This window comes from Oryzias latipes, chromosome 5 (genome assembly GCF_053564925.1).
Source record: "Oryzias latipes strain Hd-rR chromosome 5, Olatipes_Hd-rR_3.1".
In the NCBI taxonomy this organism is placed as follows: domain Eukaryota; kingdom Metazoa; phylum Chordata; class Actinopteri; order Beloniformes; family Adrianichthyidae; genus Oryzias; species Oryzias latipes.
This window is the reverse complement of record NC_136241.1, coordinates 32384746-32399369: the sequence shown is the minus strand read 5'-3', so window position 1 is coordinate 32399369 and position 14624 is coordinate 32384746. Positions and strand designations below refer to the sequence as shown.

The 14624-nt window shown below is 41.3% G+C and overlaps 2 protein-coding genes across 3 annotated transcripts; one reads left to right on the top strand and one right to left on the bottom strand.

The window, feature by feature from the left end:
* Positions 1-309: 309 nt before the first annotated feature.
* On the bottom strand, positions 310-4710 carry LOC101166547 (intermediate filament protein ON3). Its single transcript, XM_004069179.4, has 9 exons — positions 4139-4710; positions 3054-3262; positions 2864-2924; positions 2687-2782; positions 2432-2596; positions 1373-1498; positions 1023-1243; positions 911-951; positions 310-830 (listed from the first exon to the last, which is right to left on the bottom strand). Exons 1-9 carry the CDS (start codon positions 4577-4579, stop codon positions 553-555), a joined length of 1638 nt encoding a protein of 545 aa, XP_004069227.1. The 5' UTR covers positions 4580-4710; the 3' UTR covers positions 310-552.
* A 4765-nt stretch (positions 4711-9475) lies between these two features.
* Positions 9476-14624, top strand: LOC101166789 (keratin, type I cytoskeletal 18). 2 transcript variants are annotated; one of them, XM_004069180.5, is made up of 7 exons: positions 9476-10944; positions 12000-12082; positions 12196-12352; positions 13595-13759; positions 13830-13955; positions 14078-14298; positions 14448-14624. In XM_004069180.5, the coding sequence occupies exons 1-7, from the start codon at positions 10510-10512 to the stop codon at positions 14485-14487; spliced, it is 1227 nt and encodes a 408-aa protein (XP_004069228.1). In that variant the 5' UTR covers positions 9476-10509; the 3' UTR covers positions 14488-14624. The 2 variants fall into 2 exon arrangements, with proteins under 2 accessions (XP_004069228.1, XP_011473883.1); XM_011475581.4 differs by having other exon boundaries at positions 14078-14347.

Sequence of the window (14624 nt, the reverse complement as noted above, 5' to 3'; positions counted from 1 at the left end):
TTTTGGATAAAAGAGCACTAAAGTGCCGTGAGAATTTCATTTTAAAGTTTCAGTGAATTAATGGTGATAAATGTCCGTTTTTCATTTGATATGAGAGTTTCAGGAACGCGTGACCATCGGATCACGGCTAATGCCGTGGAACCAGGCAGGCTCGTACTCGCCTTGTGTTCCAGGGAAAAAATGTTATTTTCTTGCTTCTGTGTATGAAGTGCTGTGATTAGTAAATATTGTGCTTTTGCAGAGGTTTTGCACTTAGAAAACATCCAGTATGTTTCAATGTTTTGAAAGAACACATGAGCACCATATTCATTATCATTGTTACTGTTTTTTTTAATTCATTTTGCAGGTTTTTTCCTCCAAAATGGACACATCATGAGTGTTCATTATCTTCTCATTTTCCACGTGGGATTTACAAGGATACCATCTGCTGGTCAGTGTGGTGCGGTGCAGGGATCTGTTCACATTTTCCATTGAAAGGGAAACTAAACTTGGATCAAAGCACCGCTGCATGAACATCAAACCAGTGCCGAGACATGAAGAATTGATTAAAGATCACTCCTCGGCCACAGCTTGAGCCTCCTCCTGCTCCTTCTTCTCCACAGCTTCTGACTCCTCAGCTCCGGTTTTCTGCTCGTCCTCCGTCTCCTCCTCTTTCTTCTTGTCCTCGGTCCTGATCACCACCGTTTCGGTTTTGGTTACCGTGGTACTTTTAACCTCTGTTCCTTCCAAAGCAGAGACTGAACCAACACTGGACTTGATGCCTTCAAGAGAAGAGCTGACGCAAGAGGGAAGGCGAGAGCTCTCCAGGTTGTAGGCGTTGTAGTTCAAAGCTGCAGGTCAAAAGCAACAGGGTCACAACCAAAGCGTTAACGTGTAACAGTGACTGTTGGCGAATAGAGCAAGTCCTTACACGTCTGCTTTGTCACGTGGGTCTTGATTCCTGTGGCTAACCTTCATGAGAAATAGAAAGCAAAAGGCTCAGCATCATCTTGTATCGCTGCAGGACCACTCCAACAACTTACCTGATCTCCTCTCCTTCCAGCAGTTTCTTATAAGTGGCGATTTCGATATCCAAAGCCAGCTTCACATTCATGAGCTCCTGGTACTGACGGACCTGAAGGGCCATATCCTGCTTGGCTCTCTGAAGAGCTTCCTCTAGGTCTCTGATGCGGAGCTTGGCGTCCTTCACTGCCAGTTCACCGCGCTCCTCAGCCTCCGTAATCTGGGTTTCTAGGCTGCTTCGCTATAAAAGCAAAGAGTTCAAAAGTAGAGTGACAAACAACTCAACCATATTAGGCCTTCTAATGTTTTCAAAATGATAATGTTCATGAGAGCGATGAGTCCGAACGTTTCTGGACATCATTGGCCTCACCTGAGCTTTAACCATATCGATTTCAGACTGCAGACGCATTATCATGCGTTTCATGTCGGCAATCTCAGCTTTGGTAGACTTCAGGTCGTCTCCATATCTTCCTGCCGACTGTTGCATCTCTGCATACTGGCACATCAAAGGTAACAAATGTATGAGGAGATGGGAAGGAACAAAAAATGCAAGTAATCTCTCACATTCATGTTTTTTTCCTCATTCATACAGTGAATTTTTTTTTTTTTTTTTGCACAACATAAACCACCCTAGCCTTCAATAATTCTTTTTTTTTTCATTTGTATTATTTTTGCTTGATTTCCATCATGTCATGCATTTTTCTAATTCCTCTGCGGCACCAGATCTTTGGCCTTCCATTGGATCGTGTTTTAGAGTTAATGTCTTTCTGAATTTGGTCGTTTTGAGTGAACAAAGATTGACCTTTTGACCCCCCCCCTTGCGATGCTTTTCTGCATCTAACTGCAGACGCACCAGTAGCCGCGGTTACATGGCATACATACAAATACATGGGCAAAACTGTTTCTCACATTACACATCTAATAAGCAAAGTAGAATTGGACTCTGATTGAAGTGGCGTAACTGACCACTCGGGAGAACAAAGAGGAGAAATTTGGCTTTTTGTCTTTTATTCTTCTTTAAATATTGTAAATCTTTTAGCTTGCATTCTTTTGATTTTGTGGAGTTCAAATTTCTTCTGAATAAAGACAATTAGGTTTTGATAATAAGCCAACTTTTTTCACAATTTCTTTCAAGTAAAAACAGCACATAATTATCAATCAAAGGACTCATTTCTCCTGTGCAAATCTTATAGTGACATGATTATTTTTATTGTTTGGTTTGGTCAAATTGTTTTAAAATGCTAATTAAAAGCTTTGGATTGTGCATGCAGTATTGGATGTTTGCAGTGCAACCATGAAGCTGCCCTAACAGTCACAAATCACTGAACAAACAGATGCATTTGAAAAATAATTCCAAGAATTCTCCCCACCTGACTCCGTCTTTGAAAAGAAATGCATTTTGATCAATTGATAAATGCTATTTTCTGACCTTGGTCTGGTACCAGGACTCCGCCTCGGCTCGGCTCCTGTTGGCTATGTCTTCATATTGAGCGCGCACTTCTGCAATGATGGCGTCCATGTCGAGAATACGACTGTTGTCCATCTCCACCACGACGGATACGTCTCTGATCTGGTTCTGAAGCTCCTGGATTTCCTGCATGGCATTGTAAACCAGTATGAGCACATTGCAGTCCTCGTGATTTCTGTCATAAGTGTGGAAACATAAAGAAGTGAGGATGATTACTGCATCGTAGAGCTGTCTCAGGAACTCAATCTCATCAGAGAGAGCGTCCAGTTTGGCTTCCAACTCCACTTTGACCATGTAAGCTGCATCTGTGTCCTTTGAAAATGGAGAATATTAACTGGCTAGTTTACTTCACCCCACAAGAAATTTTCGTGTTTTCACATTTTAAAAACAAACCTTCTTTAAGAGGACGAAGTTGTTCTCACACTCATTGCGCTTGTTGATCTCCTCTTCGTATCTGAAAAACAAGAAAACAATGATCCCTTCATATGATGGGAGAAGATGGAAGAAGCTCCTCCTTCTTTTGTGGGTAAACCAAAGATGTGTTTGGAGAAAGTTGGGGAAAAAAACAAAAAACAGCGCTCACTTGGTTTTGAAGTCCTCCACCATGCCTGTTATGTGGGACAGGTCGGACTCCAGTCTGACCTTCTCATGGCCCAGGTTGTCCAGCTGCGTGCGGAGCCTGGCGATGTAGGCCTCGAACATGACCTCCATGTTGGAATGGGATGTGGTCTGCTCCTGCAGGAGCTTCCATTTGGTCTCCAGCATTTTGTTCTGCTGCTCGAGGAAGCGTACCTGGGAAGAGTGATGGGGGGATGGGGAAAAGAGCTGTGAATTAGTTCAACTTTGAAGGGTTTGAAACACGATGGCACTCATTAACTGTATTTGTAGTGCCCCACTTGAACACAGGGTGGCGCCATGTACCAAGTGCTGCTTTACAATGTTTCAGCTCTAGGTGGGGCCTGCCAGCACTCTGCAGACATGAGAAAGGGATCAAATCCTGCGTTTGCTCCTGATGACAGCGCTGAATGTGTTTGTAGGACTTCCTCGACAGCAAAACCCATTAATTAATCATCATGACAACTTCAGCACATAAAAGTAAAAAAAATGCATCGACATTTACTGTGCAAGCATTTTAAAAGATAATGTTTGACGAGCAACTTTTTACCACATCTTCAAGGGTTTTTTTGAATTAATTTCCTCCCCTTTTTAGTTTTTTTATGGCAATCAAACTGCCTCTGCATCGGGTTTATTAGCTGTTTTTGGAGGACATGAGCTCTGCTGAAGTTCACAGAGAGAAAGACTTTTCTTAGCCGGAAATGAAAAACCTTCAAAGGCACATTTTTTGCAGGAAATTGCTTATTTGCTGGATTCATTGCCTCCAGCTAAAATGAAGCTCCTCTTCGTGTCAACAGTGACCTGACACGACCTTCTTATGATCTCCTCTGAGCCTAAACTGAGAAAGCTTCCCCCCAGAAGAAGTGATGTCTTCACAGATTGGCTGGATTGTGAGGAAGACTATCCTTGTTTCGAGGATGCCCTCCATTGTGAAATGGTTCCTGTTTGTTCCTCACATCCATCAATGACATTGTTTGTTGTTGTTTTTTTTAGTTTTGAACTTCACTTCCTCTTTTCAACAATTTCTTTCTGAAAGAGCGTGAAAGCACTGACCTTGTCGATGAAGGTGGCAAAGCGGTTGTTCAGGGTCTTGATCTGCTCCTTCTCCTGGATCCGGATCTCCTGGATGTTGGGGTCAATCTCCAGGTTCAAGGGAGCCAGCAGGCTCTTGTTCACAGTCACCGCAGTGATGGGGGCCACCATGTCATTGGCCGTGCCCCCTCCGAAGCCCACATAGCCAAACTCCAGTCCGCCTCCTCTTTGCCCTGATCCTCCGGCTGCAAAGCCGCCCGTCACCTTAAACCCCCCAGCGCTCACGCCGGCACCGCAGCTGCCCACGCCCCCGTAGGAGCTGCGGACGGCGTAGCTCTGCCTGGCACTCCTCACGCCGTGACCTCCGTAGCCAGAGAAGGAGCGGCTGCTGTAGCCCTGGCTGGGGCCCCTGGAGGAGGACACGGTGGAGAGGGTGGTGGTCTTCAGAGCTCGAACAGACATGGTCGCAGGAAGAGTCTGAGATGGTAGATGGAGAGTAGAAGGTCTGCTGAGGGAAGGAGATTCGGGGCAGATGGACCCTCCCTGGTCTGCAGTGGCATTTATGAGTGCAGGGGTGGGACCCCTCTGAGGTGCAATTGGCTTGAGAGAGAGTCTGTGTGTGTGTGTGTGTGTGTGTGTGTGGGAGGGGGGCTGAGGAGGTAGAAGTGAGGCAATGTGTTCCTGTTACACATTAACAACACATTCAATGCAAACAATTCATCAGGGAGCGGATTAACACAAAACGTTTTAATATCAGAAAAGCGTCAAATCTTGATGAAAGTTGAAGGATTTTTGCATTTTTTTGATGACTAAAATATTTCTATGATTTGTTGTCATGGAAAAGTGTTTGACCCTCATGGAGCTGCATTCCTCTTTTCTAGACTCAGAAAGTCAAACCCTGGGTATAATGAGCAGGACGTCTGTTTTACAACCATGTTTTTCTTTAACATGGCCGCGACATCAGGGAGGCTGAGCTGCGTTTGGTGGGTGTGATGCCCGTTTTACTGTCGTTGGCCAGCGACTGTATGTCTCACAGCTGTGGCAGTGTTTCATCTGTCACCTTTGTCGTCTCCGTGTTTAATATGGACCTCGTGAACAACAATGCGAGCATGAAACATTTCAGAGTCTGCATTTGAAACGAGCAGAAAAACTGCTGCCTCTTCTGGTCGGCGCCTGCCTGAGATCGATGAACGGAGACTGGGCTTTGCAGACACCAAATAAATTCTTTCCATATCAGTGAGATGGGGAACAAAGAGGGGTTGGTTAAGTTCTTATCACTGAACTCCACCTGAGACATAAAGAATCTCACTTACAGATATATAACATTCATGACAGGCATTTAGCCTTCAGTATGTTTTCTTATCGGAAACATTCTCGTGAGTCATCGTCTCACTGTTTGAATTATAAAGCACTTTGTGGATGTGAATAATGTTTGTCCTTTTGACTTTAATTCATCTTTTTTGTGTAAAATCCTTAAACAATCTTGTGGTATGATGGGAAATATATGTTTCCATGTTTTTCTTGGCCGGTCTCAAACCCTAAAAGGCTTTTATTTCACATGCTGACCTTTGTGAGGACCATACATGCACAAGGTGCAGCTCTTTGAAGGATTTTACTAGAGGATTTCTCAAGCTTTGTGCGCAGATAGTAAGAATAAGAAGGTGATTTAGCAGCGTTTGCCTCCCCCCCGAAACTTCCCATGAGGCCAGAGATGGTGGACTGTGCGAAGCTGCTAAATGACACAATGTGACGAGAAAGTGTGGAGAGAGACACATAGATGTGACAAGTCAGAGAGAGGAGCTCTGGTGAAAAGACAATTAGCAAGGATAAGAAACATATCTGCAGCACGACCACTGACTGACTCACTGGAATTCTCACTAGGAGGGGAGGAATGCAGAGAATAAAGGCATCATCACTTTGACTTATGCAATTTCAAACAAATATTTAAGAGAATAAAACTACTAGAATTCGAGAACCTTCAGCACAAATTTCTTTTGTTGGGTTTGAGACTTCTGCTGTTAAGGAGAGTCCTGCCAAGCCTCCAGAGCAATCAGAATAATAAGCAATAAAAATGGACTTCCTGCGCCACCCTGCCGCCCCTGTTCAAACAAAGAACGTCCTCGACACACATTAAGGAGAGTCCACAGCATGGAGATCCAAGGCAGTGCAACAAGTTCCACCTTTACCTCAAGGAAAGTATGAGAGTCACGCCCTCTAGTGAAAGTATTCTGCATCTGCATGATTTGAAAAAAAAAAAAATAGAGGGGAAAATCTGATTTTTTAATGATTTTTTTAAGTTTGAACACTAATCTGATTATTACCAAGCAAAACTGTAAAAATTAGAAAAAAATAGCGTATTTTTTATGTTTAATGAGTTGTGGATTATTATTTTAACAAAAAAAAAAACTATGACTGTCACACAAAAATGAACAAAAGTAACAGTAATAAAACATAAACATGAATTCAGACCATCATAAAGAGGGATTTCCTCATTTTTATTAACGAGGATAAAACAAAGAAATCATCAGCTTTCAAATACGGTTTTAACTTTTCTAAAATTTCTTCTGTAACAGACAAACCAACTAAAGTAACTGAAAACCTGATCTTAAGATCCTGCACTGTTGCACATAGTCCTAGTTAATGTTTTCTTAGTGAACATGTGTAGCATTCCTCATTAAAAGTACTTTAAATAATATAACAAGAGGAGTTCAAACATGAAATAGCTGCATGGAAGACATTAAAAATGGTCAATCTGTTAAAACATTTATAAAATCAAAAACAATGATAAAAAAGGATGTAATAAATAGATATTGAAGGATTTAAGGAGTATTTATTGCCATTTTCAGTGAACAGGGCAGTTTCACAGAATTGGAATTTGCTGCGGTGCTAATGTGCGACATAAAACACTTGAGAATAACAGAAATTAACAACAGTGAGCAAAGAAAATAACATATCACAAAGGCCAGAGCAATTAATAGAGGCGCAATAGTGCAAACAGTGCAAACTGTGGATGGAGAAGGTGCAGGTAGTGGACTGGTGACTGTGGGAGGAGTTAAAAAGTGTTCATGAGTCTGACTGCAGAGGGAAAGAAACTGTTCTTATGTCCTGATGGACCAGAACCTGGACTTAACAAAATTCAATATTATGTATTTTTTATTTTACTTTTTTTTAACCATAATGAATTGTTTTCAGTTTTTGTGTCATGTAGTTTTGTAAAATAAAATAAAAAAATAAAAGCATCAGTGAATTTTATAAATACCTGAAAGGTTGCACTAACAACAGATAAAAATCATTTTTTAAAGACAAAAAAATCTTCCCAACATCCCATAAACAAAAAGATATGCTCATAACCTACCTATTATTTAAAATCTGTCCAACACAAGAGTTCCTCAGCCCACATCTGTTTGCTGTACTGCTGGACAGGACAAGTTACAAAAAATGGAAACTAATGTCATTTACTCGCTTTTTATTTTACCATCTGAATTCTCTCTTTTAGGAAACTAACATTTTTCACTTGTTGAAATGATTCACCTCCTCTCAAAAAGTGACCAACCGACAGCTCCTCCTCTTTTAGGTCTTCCTGTTATATATCTTGTAACCACAAATGAACATGAAAGGTCACAGAGAAGAGGCCTCTTTAGCCACACAGTACACACACCTCACTACAGATTGGAAGAAAAGCCAGTTCTGAGTGTGTGCATATGATCTTAGACAAAAAAAGGTGTTTTATAGAGTGTTTTTGAAAACCACATAAAGAAAAAGACAAGAAGAGATCCCAGTGAAGTGACAATGGGTGTGCCGCATGCTGTGAGCCTTTAGACCAGGCATGTCCAAAGTCTGGCCCACAGGCAACTTAAAATCAATTCTTTGCAAAGAAAATAAACAGTTTAGTTTTGGTGATTAAAATCATGGTGGGTTTTAGTTCTGAAAAGGATTAAGTGTTATTTTCCTGTTCAAATGATTTGAATTTAAAAGTTCATAGTGAGGATTTAGTTGTGAAAATGTGTAATATTTTATGTTAACCCATGAGTTGTTTTTTGACTTTTTCTTTATTTTATTATTGGTCTTCAGATATGACATTGTCAGTATTTTTTTGTAAAAAAAAAAAAGTATTTAAATGTGTTTGTGTTCTAAATGAATAAATGAAAAGTATTCCATTAAATAAATACTGGTAATTGAATAGTTTAATTGCACTTAATGTAATTAAGATGATTGAAAGAATGCAGGCCAAATGGTTGACCTCACCAAATCTTGCCCTCTTTGCAAAGAGTTTGGACCCTCCTGCTTTAGACAGTTATTTTTTTAAAGTTTTCATTCAGGCACGTCCTTCTGTGCTGAAGGAGAAAATCCATGGAAGGCCACGCTAGACTGAGAACGGTGATGATGTGGCCGATTTCCAAAGACTTAGTGATAAACTCCTGCAGCAGTGTGAGTAACGGAGACTCCCACACTGCAGCTGGACCAGACCCTCATTTATATTCCTCCGCTCAATCACACGTGGAGTTATGAATTTACTAAGGCTACGACTTTTCAGCAACAAAATCCGTGCATTTCAACGGTTGGTCTGTGTTTTTTTTGTTTTGTCTACATTTTTCAGCACACGAGTCAAACGTTGCCAAAGCAAACGCTCAAACAGAGCAGAGAGCTGTGACAGTCATGAGACATGAGTCACGCCGCTTTCATTCATCTTCCTGTAACTTGAGTTCTGACTGCATTCACTGCTAAATTTCTGCTGGAACCGGATCACTTCTGCCTTTTGTTTAAAGAAAAAAAGGAGGTTCAGACACACCAGCAGCCTTGGAGATCAACTCCATGTTTTGAGAAAAGACATAAAAATCAGTGTTAGCTGCCCTTCTTAGCTCCTATATGAGGGTGAGAGGCTGAGGAAGATCAGGTGATCCTCACATTAAAATGAAAACGTCACCATCTTTATAGTTTTCGTATATTTCCTAACAGAACTATAGTAATAACAGGACAATGGGTATAACTGAGATTAAAATGAGGATTCATATTGCTAAGGGCAGCCACCTCTCCCACCGGACAATGAAACAGAAAGGGCAGAGGGAAAGCAAGAACCAAACATATGAAGGGAAAACCAGAGAAAAAGAAAAATTAGGGGCTGCCAACCCAACACTGAGTAGAGGGGGGAGATAAACTTAAGGACAACCCATATTTTGTGTAAATAAACAAACAGACAGAGCTCATTCTGGTACACTGGTTTTCTCCTTCTTAACAGGATGCAAGTAGAAATGGGAAACAAATACTCACAGGGGCCGGGAGGGGCCATGGAAAACGCCTGAAGCTCTGAATCAATGACTGCAGATTCACAGTGGAGCAGGGACCACTGGAGACTCAGTTACTTGCTTTTATTCTCTGGGGTTCAGTGAGAAAAAAAAATTCTTTGGCCACAAGTACAAACTCACATCAACATTTTAGTTTAGAAATGAAAAAGTGGAGCTTGAGTCTGCCTTTTGTGGACGGGGTGCATCTCATTTTTCTGGGTCACTTGCAATAAGCAGCAGTGAAAAGAGGATGATGCTGCGCCGTGGTTCCCAGAGGATCACTGCACATGAAAAGTGACAACAACAAAAAAACATTGGATAAATCTTCAAAGACAATTGCTCAACAGCATCCGTGGCAGATTTGGGCAAGAAGACGTGGTGGTAAATGAGGGCGCGCTTTGTTTTCTTTCAGTTGTGCTCTGGGCCGTCGATCAGTTTACTTTTCTTTTTCAAGCTTCTGGGCTTTTGTTGAGCCGACACTTGGATGTCCTCTGGCTGTAAACATGCAAAGCCTGAAACCTGATGCCTGTGATAACTCTGTAACCAAACCAGTTGTGCTGCTGTCGCTGCTGCTCTCACAACTTGTTTTCATCTCATTCTAGATTAAAAGAGGCTGAACTTTGTTTGGTCCGAGACATTCCAGAGCACAAACTTAGCAACTGTGCAGCATCTGGTAAATAACGCCTTTTATGGGCGTAATGGGCACCAAATCTTCTCATCTTTTTGGAATTTTCTATTTTGGAGACCAAATTCTTTCATCTCCTTCTGCTTAGCTTCTATCTGTGTGGGCAGTAGTGCTTTAAACATTTCTGATTTGATCTTTTTCCACACAAAAAAATCTCCATGGTGACTAAAAATATTGCAGTACAAAAAGGGAACTGAATGACAAAGAGAAAAAAAGAGCAGGAAATAAAATCTGGGCGATGCTGTAGTGGGCAGGGTCTGTTGGACTTTCTGTTGCTGGGAGGGGGGGGGGGGGGCAGAGAGGCAGGACTATAAATTTTCCTTCTTCTCACTGCCACCGTCTCTTTGTTAGGAAGTCAGCAAAGAACCTCAACAAATCATTTTTCACTTCATTTTGGGAAAATTTACATCCAAACTTTGTCCAATATGAATTTCAGAGGCTCCAGCGTTTATCAGATTCCTGCCACCCGGATCTCCACCACCCGAACTGCTCCTCCGTCCCGGGCTGCCAGCCTTTATGGAGGTGCTCATGGCCCAAATGTGCGTATGTCCTCGACCTCCGCATCTTCCCTGCGTTCTGGGGCTCCAGTCTCTTCTTCCTTTGGATCTTTCAACCTGAGCAGTGCAGCTGGTGCTGGGACGTCTGCAGCTGCCGGTCCTTCAGCTGGGATCCTGGGCAATGAGAAGGGGGCCATGCAAAACCTGAATGACCGCCTGGCCAACTATTTAGAAACAGTTAGGAACCTGGAACAGGCCAACAAGGAGCTGGAGATGAAGATCAGGGAAGCCCTGGAGAAGGGAGGACCTGACACGAGAGACTACAGCAAATATGAGCCCATCATCGATGACCTGCGGAGACAGGTAAGCTCCATTCAAACACTCTCATTCAAATACTTTCAATGAAATTATACATTTTAGACCTTTCAGGAGTCACTCTAAAGTTCCTCCTGCATTGTTTTTTTATTGTTTGTTTGGTTGTTATTTTTTTAAATAGAGTTGAGAAGTTTTTTTTATTTTCAGTTTGCAAATTTCATGCAAAAGACTTAAGGGTGTGGCTTCCGTGCTCTGGCTCTCCTATTTCCAAAGCTCTTCAGTACTGCAGAGTGGGGCAGAACTTCCCCTGATGAGTCACCGACAGCAGGGTATCATCACGAAAGATGTGGGGAAACGTTAAAAAACAAAAGCTTTTCCACATGGTTCTGCTTGTTGGATGGATACTTTACAAGCTTGCGGTGTGTAGGAGGGCTTTAATGAGAAACAGATGTGGGACAATGACTCACAAACACACACTGGTTTGTGCACAAAAGGATCCCAGTCTGGCATGGCAAAGCACCCAGATGCTCCAGTCTGTGGAGTCAAATGTCACATTCCTCTGCAGTCTCTCCAGCATCACAGAATGACATATTGATTGTATTTCTCAGCACAAAACAGGGAAAGTATTTTCCCTTTTCCTCTGTGACAGGATACTACAGCCACAGAGAATCCAAATCCCCAGTTGTGTTCAACGTATCCTCCGATCTGTGCCAAACAACGGCAGCTAGCAAAAAAGAGAGAAGAAATCAAACTTTCTGAATCAAGCTATTCTTTTTTTTGGGGAGGACGCCCTCCCCCACAGCAACAGCATAAGTCAAACCACATTTTGTGCTGGCACAGGAACATCCTTACTTCCTGTTCTTCTGTGTTTGGATCCTCTTTTTAGACCAAATGTTACCATGGACGCAAACGTGACTAATCGGACACTTTTGAGTTTTTATTAACAAGGATGTGTTCATTAGATTCATATTCTTGGGTGTCGTTACAAAAATTCCAGTTTGCGATCTCCACAGTGGATGAGTTTCTGAATTACTGCTTGAAAAACAATTCTAATAAAGTCGTGTTGATTAAAAATAATCTCATGACTTCTCCTTTCCCTCCAGATCTTTGATAAGATAGGGGATAACGCTCGCATGGTGCTCCAGATTGACAACGCCCAGCTTGCTGCTGATGACTTTAAAGTAAAGTATGTGGGTTTTCTTCTGCCTCATCTGTCAGCAACATAAATATTTGCCCCGGTATGATTTATGACTTTATGGACGTCTGAGTTTTTGCTTTGCATCTTTTGCTCTCCTGCAGGTTTGAGAACGAGACTTCGATTCGTCAGTCCGTGGAGGCCGACATCGGTGGACTGAAAAAGGTCATAGATGAGACCAACGGGAGCAGGATGAACATCGAGAATGAGATTGAAGCAGTGAAGGAGGAGCTCCTTTACCTGAAGAAGAACCATGAAAATGTGAGTTTACGAGACACATCACAAACAGGAAGATTTTTACAGGTGGAAAAAAAAAAGAGATGTAGGATCCTGAAATAGTTTCAGTTTGAACAAAACAATATTTTTAACCCAAAGGAAACAGGGAAAACAAGAAACAAAAATGTGAATATATTATTATTCATATTTTTATCAACATTTGCAGGGCATGTAAAATATACTTTTTGGATAAAACTACTTGCATGGAATGTGCCTGCAGGAAGGTTTTTTGTTAAATGTTTTTTAAGTGAACGTCTTTACACAAAAAATAAAACGGATGCATAATAATTTTCCTGTCTGTGTTTTGCAAATAGGATTAAGTTACTTGCTGCTTTTTGTCCTCTTTATATTGTTTCTACAACTAAGCATTCAGGATTTTGATTCGCTCTCTAAGTTTCCATAGAATTTTTGGTGAATTTCAACAAACTCTTCATTCAGGAAAAGAAAATGATGTGCTTCTTGCAATTCTTATTAATGTAGTTCTGGTCATTTATTATATTTCTTCTGAAATGACAGTGGAATCTAATAGTCAAATATTTTTTTAATATTCCTATCTTTTAGGGGGCAAAACACATTGTAATAATGTTAATTGGAAAATGTGACTTTTTTCGATCTAAATTCACAAATATCTGCATTAAATGTAACGGCTGATACATGTATTCTTGTTTCTCTTTCAAATAAACTAATAATTTTAGTTTACATCCAAACAACAGTGTAAAGCTCCTGAAGGATAAAAGCACATTATAGTATTTGAATCTTTAAAACTATAATCGCTCATTTGTGTTCATAATTTGCATTTCTCCCTTTGGCAGAGCTACAACAAAATAGTGAAATCAAAATGAATCTCCTGACATCTGAATTAGTCATGTAAAAGCCTCTTGCTTGCTCTGAGACTTCATAATGCCAAGAATAATTTTTTTAAGGCCTTCTTTTTTTCTCCCACATCAACACGGGCAGAACTGCGTGACCTGCTCGTGTGGGAATTCCCTTTTATCTGATCATAAAGGCAACGGCATTTTTGCAGAGCCGTTTGTCTCTCAAAACAAATTTCTTACATTTGTGTGCGTGTGTGAAAGGGCAAAGATAAGAGTTTCTCAGGGTCAGAAGAACGTGCTGCCTTTTCCTCTCAGAACCCACTGTTCTTTTCGATCAGGAAGTTAAATCTGTTTCAGAAAAAAAACAAAAAGTCTAAGAATTAAAGCCACTTGCCTTTTTGTGTTCACATAGGAAGTGATGGAGCTGAGAAGTCAGATCTCTGGTTCAGGCGTTCAGGTGGATGTGGATGCGCCCAAAGGTCAAGACCTGGCTCAGATCATGGAGGACATGAGAGCAAATTATGAGAAGATTGCTACTAAGAATGTGGAGGACCTCAAACGCTGGCACGAAAACCAGGTATAACACAAGGCTCAGCCGTGACACAAACCTGTAGATCTTTCCCGGTTAACTTGTTCTTTGGTGTCAGATTGCAGATATTCAGGTCCAAGTGTCACAGAACACAGAAGCTCTCCAGGGAGCCCAGGTGCAGAAGAATGACTTAAACAGACAGATACAGACACTAGAAATTGAACTTGCATCTCAGCAGAGTTTGGTAAGCATTTTGTCAAAAATAGTCTAATGTTTTACATTGCCAAGAATTTCCTAGTTATACATTTGAGCATTTTAATGGGATAACTTTTGTCTGAACTTCGTGTTTTCATTCCTTCTTATCAGAAAGGCTCTTTAGAGGACACCCTTCGCAACACGGAGCTGCGCAACAACATAGAGACGGAGAAGCACAATGCTCTGATTGTCCGTCTGGAGGAAGAACTGGGGAACCTGCGGGCTAATATCAAAAACCAAACCCAAGAGTACGAGGCGCTCCTCAACATGAAGATGAAGCTTGAAGCTGAGATAAGCACTTACAAGAATCTGCTGGATGGGGAAGACTTCAAGTAAGGCTTAGAAGAAGAAACATAAGATGATGGGGGTTTTCATGACTGGGTAGGAATGCATTTGAAAACAGCAACTAAAATCAACACTATTCATAATTCCGATATAGTTTGGAATTGCATTTGAAAGGTGTCTTTTACATTTTGTATAGGCTTCAGGATGCATTGGAGGAACTGGCAGCCACAATGTAAAGGGATGGGAGAGCCAAACACAGTTGATGCTTCAAGACTTCACAGGACCCCGTTCAAACCAGCAAAATCTGCACCTCAATGATACCGAAATGGATCACAAACCCTGCAAAATTAAATAAAACATGACTATAAAACAT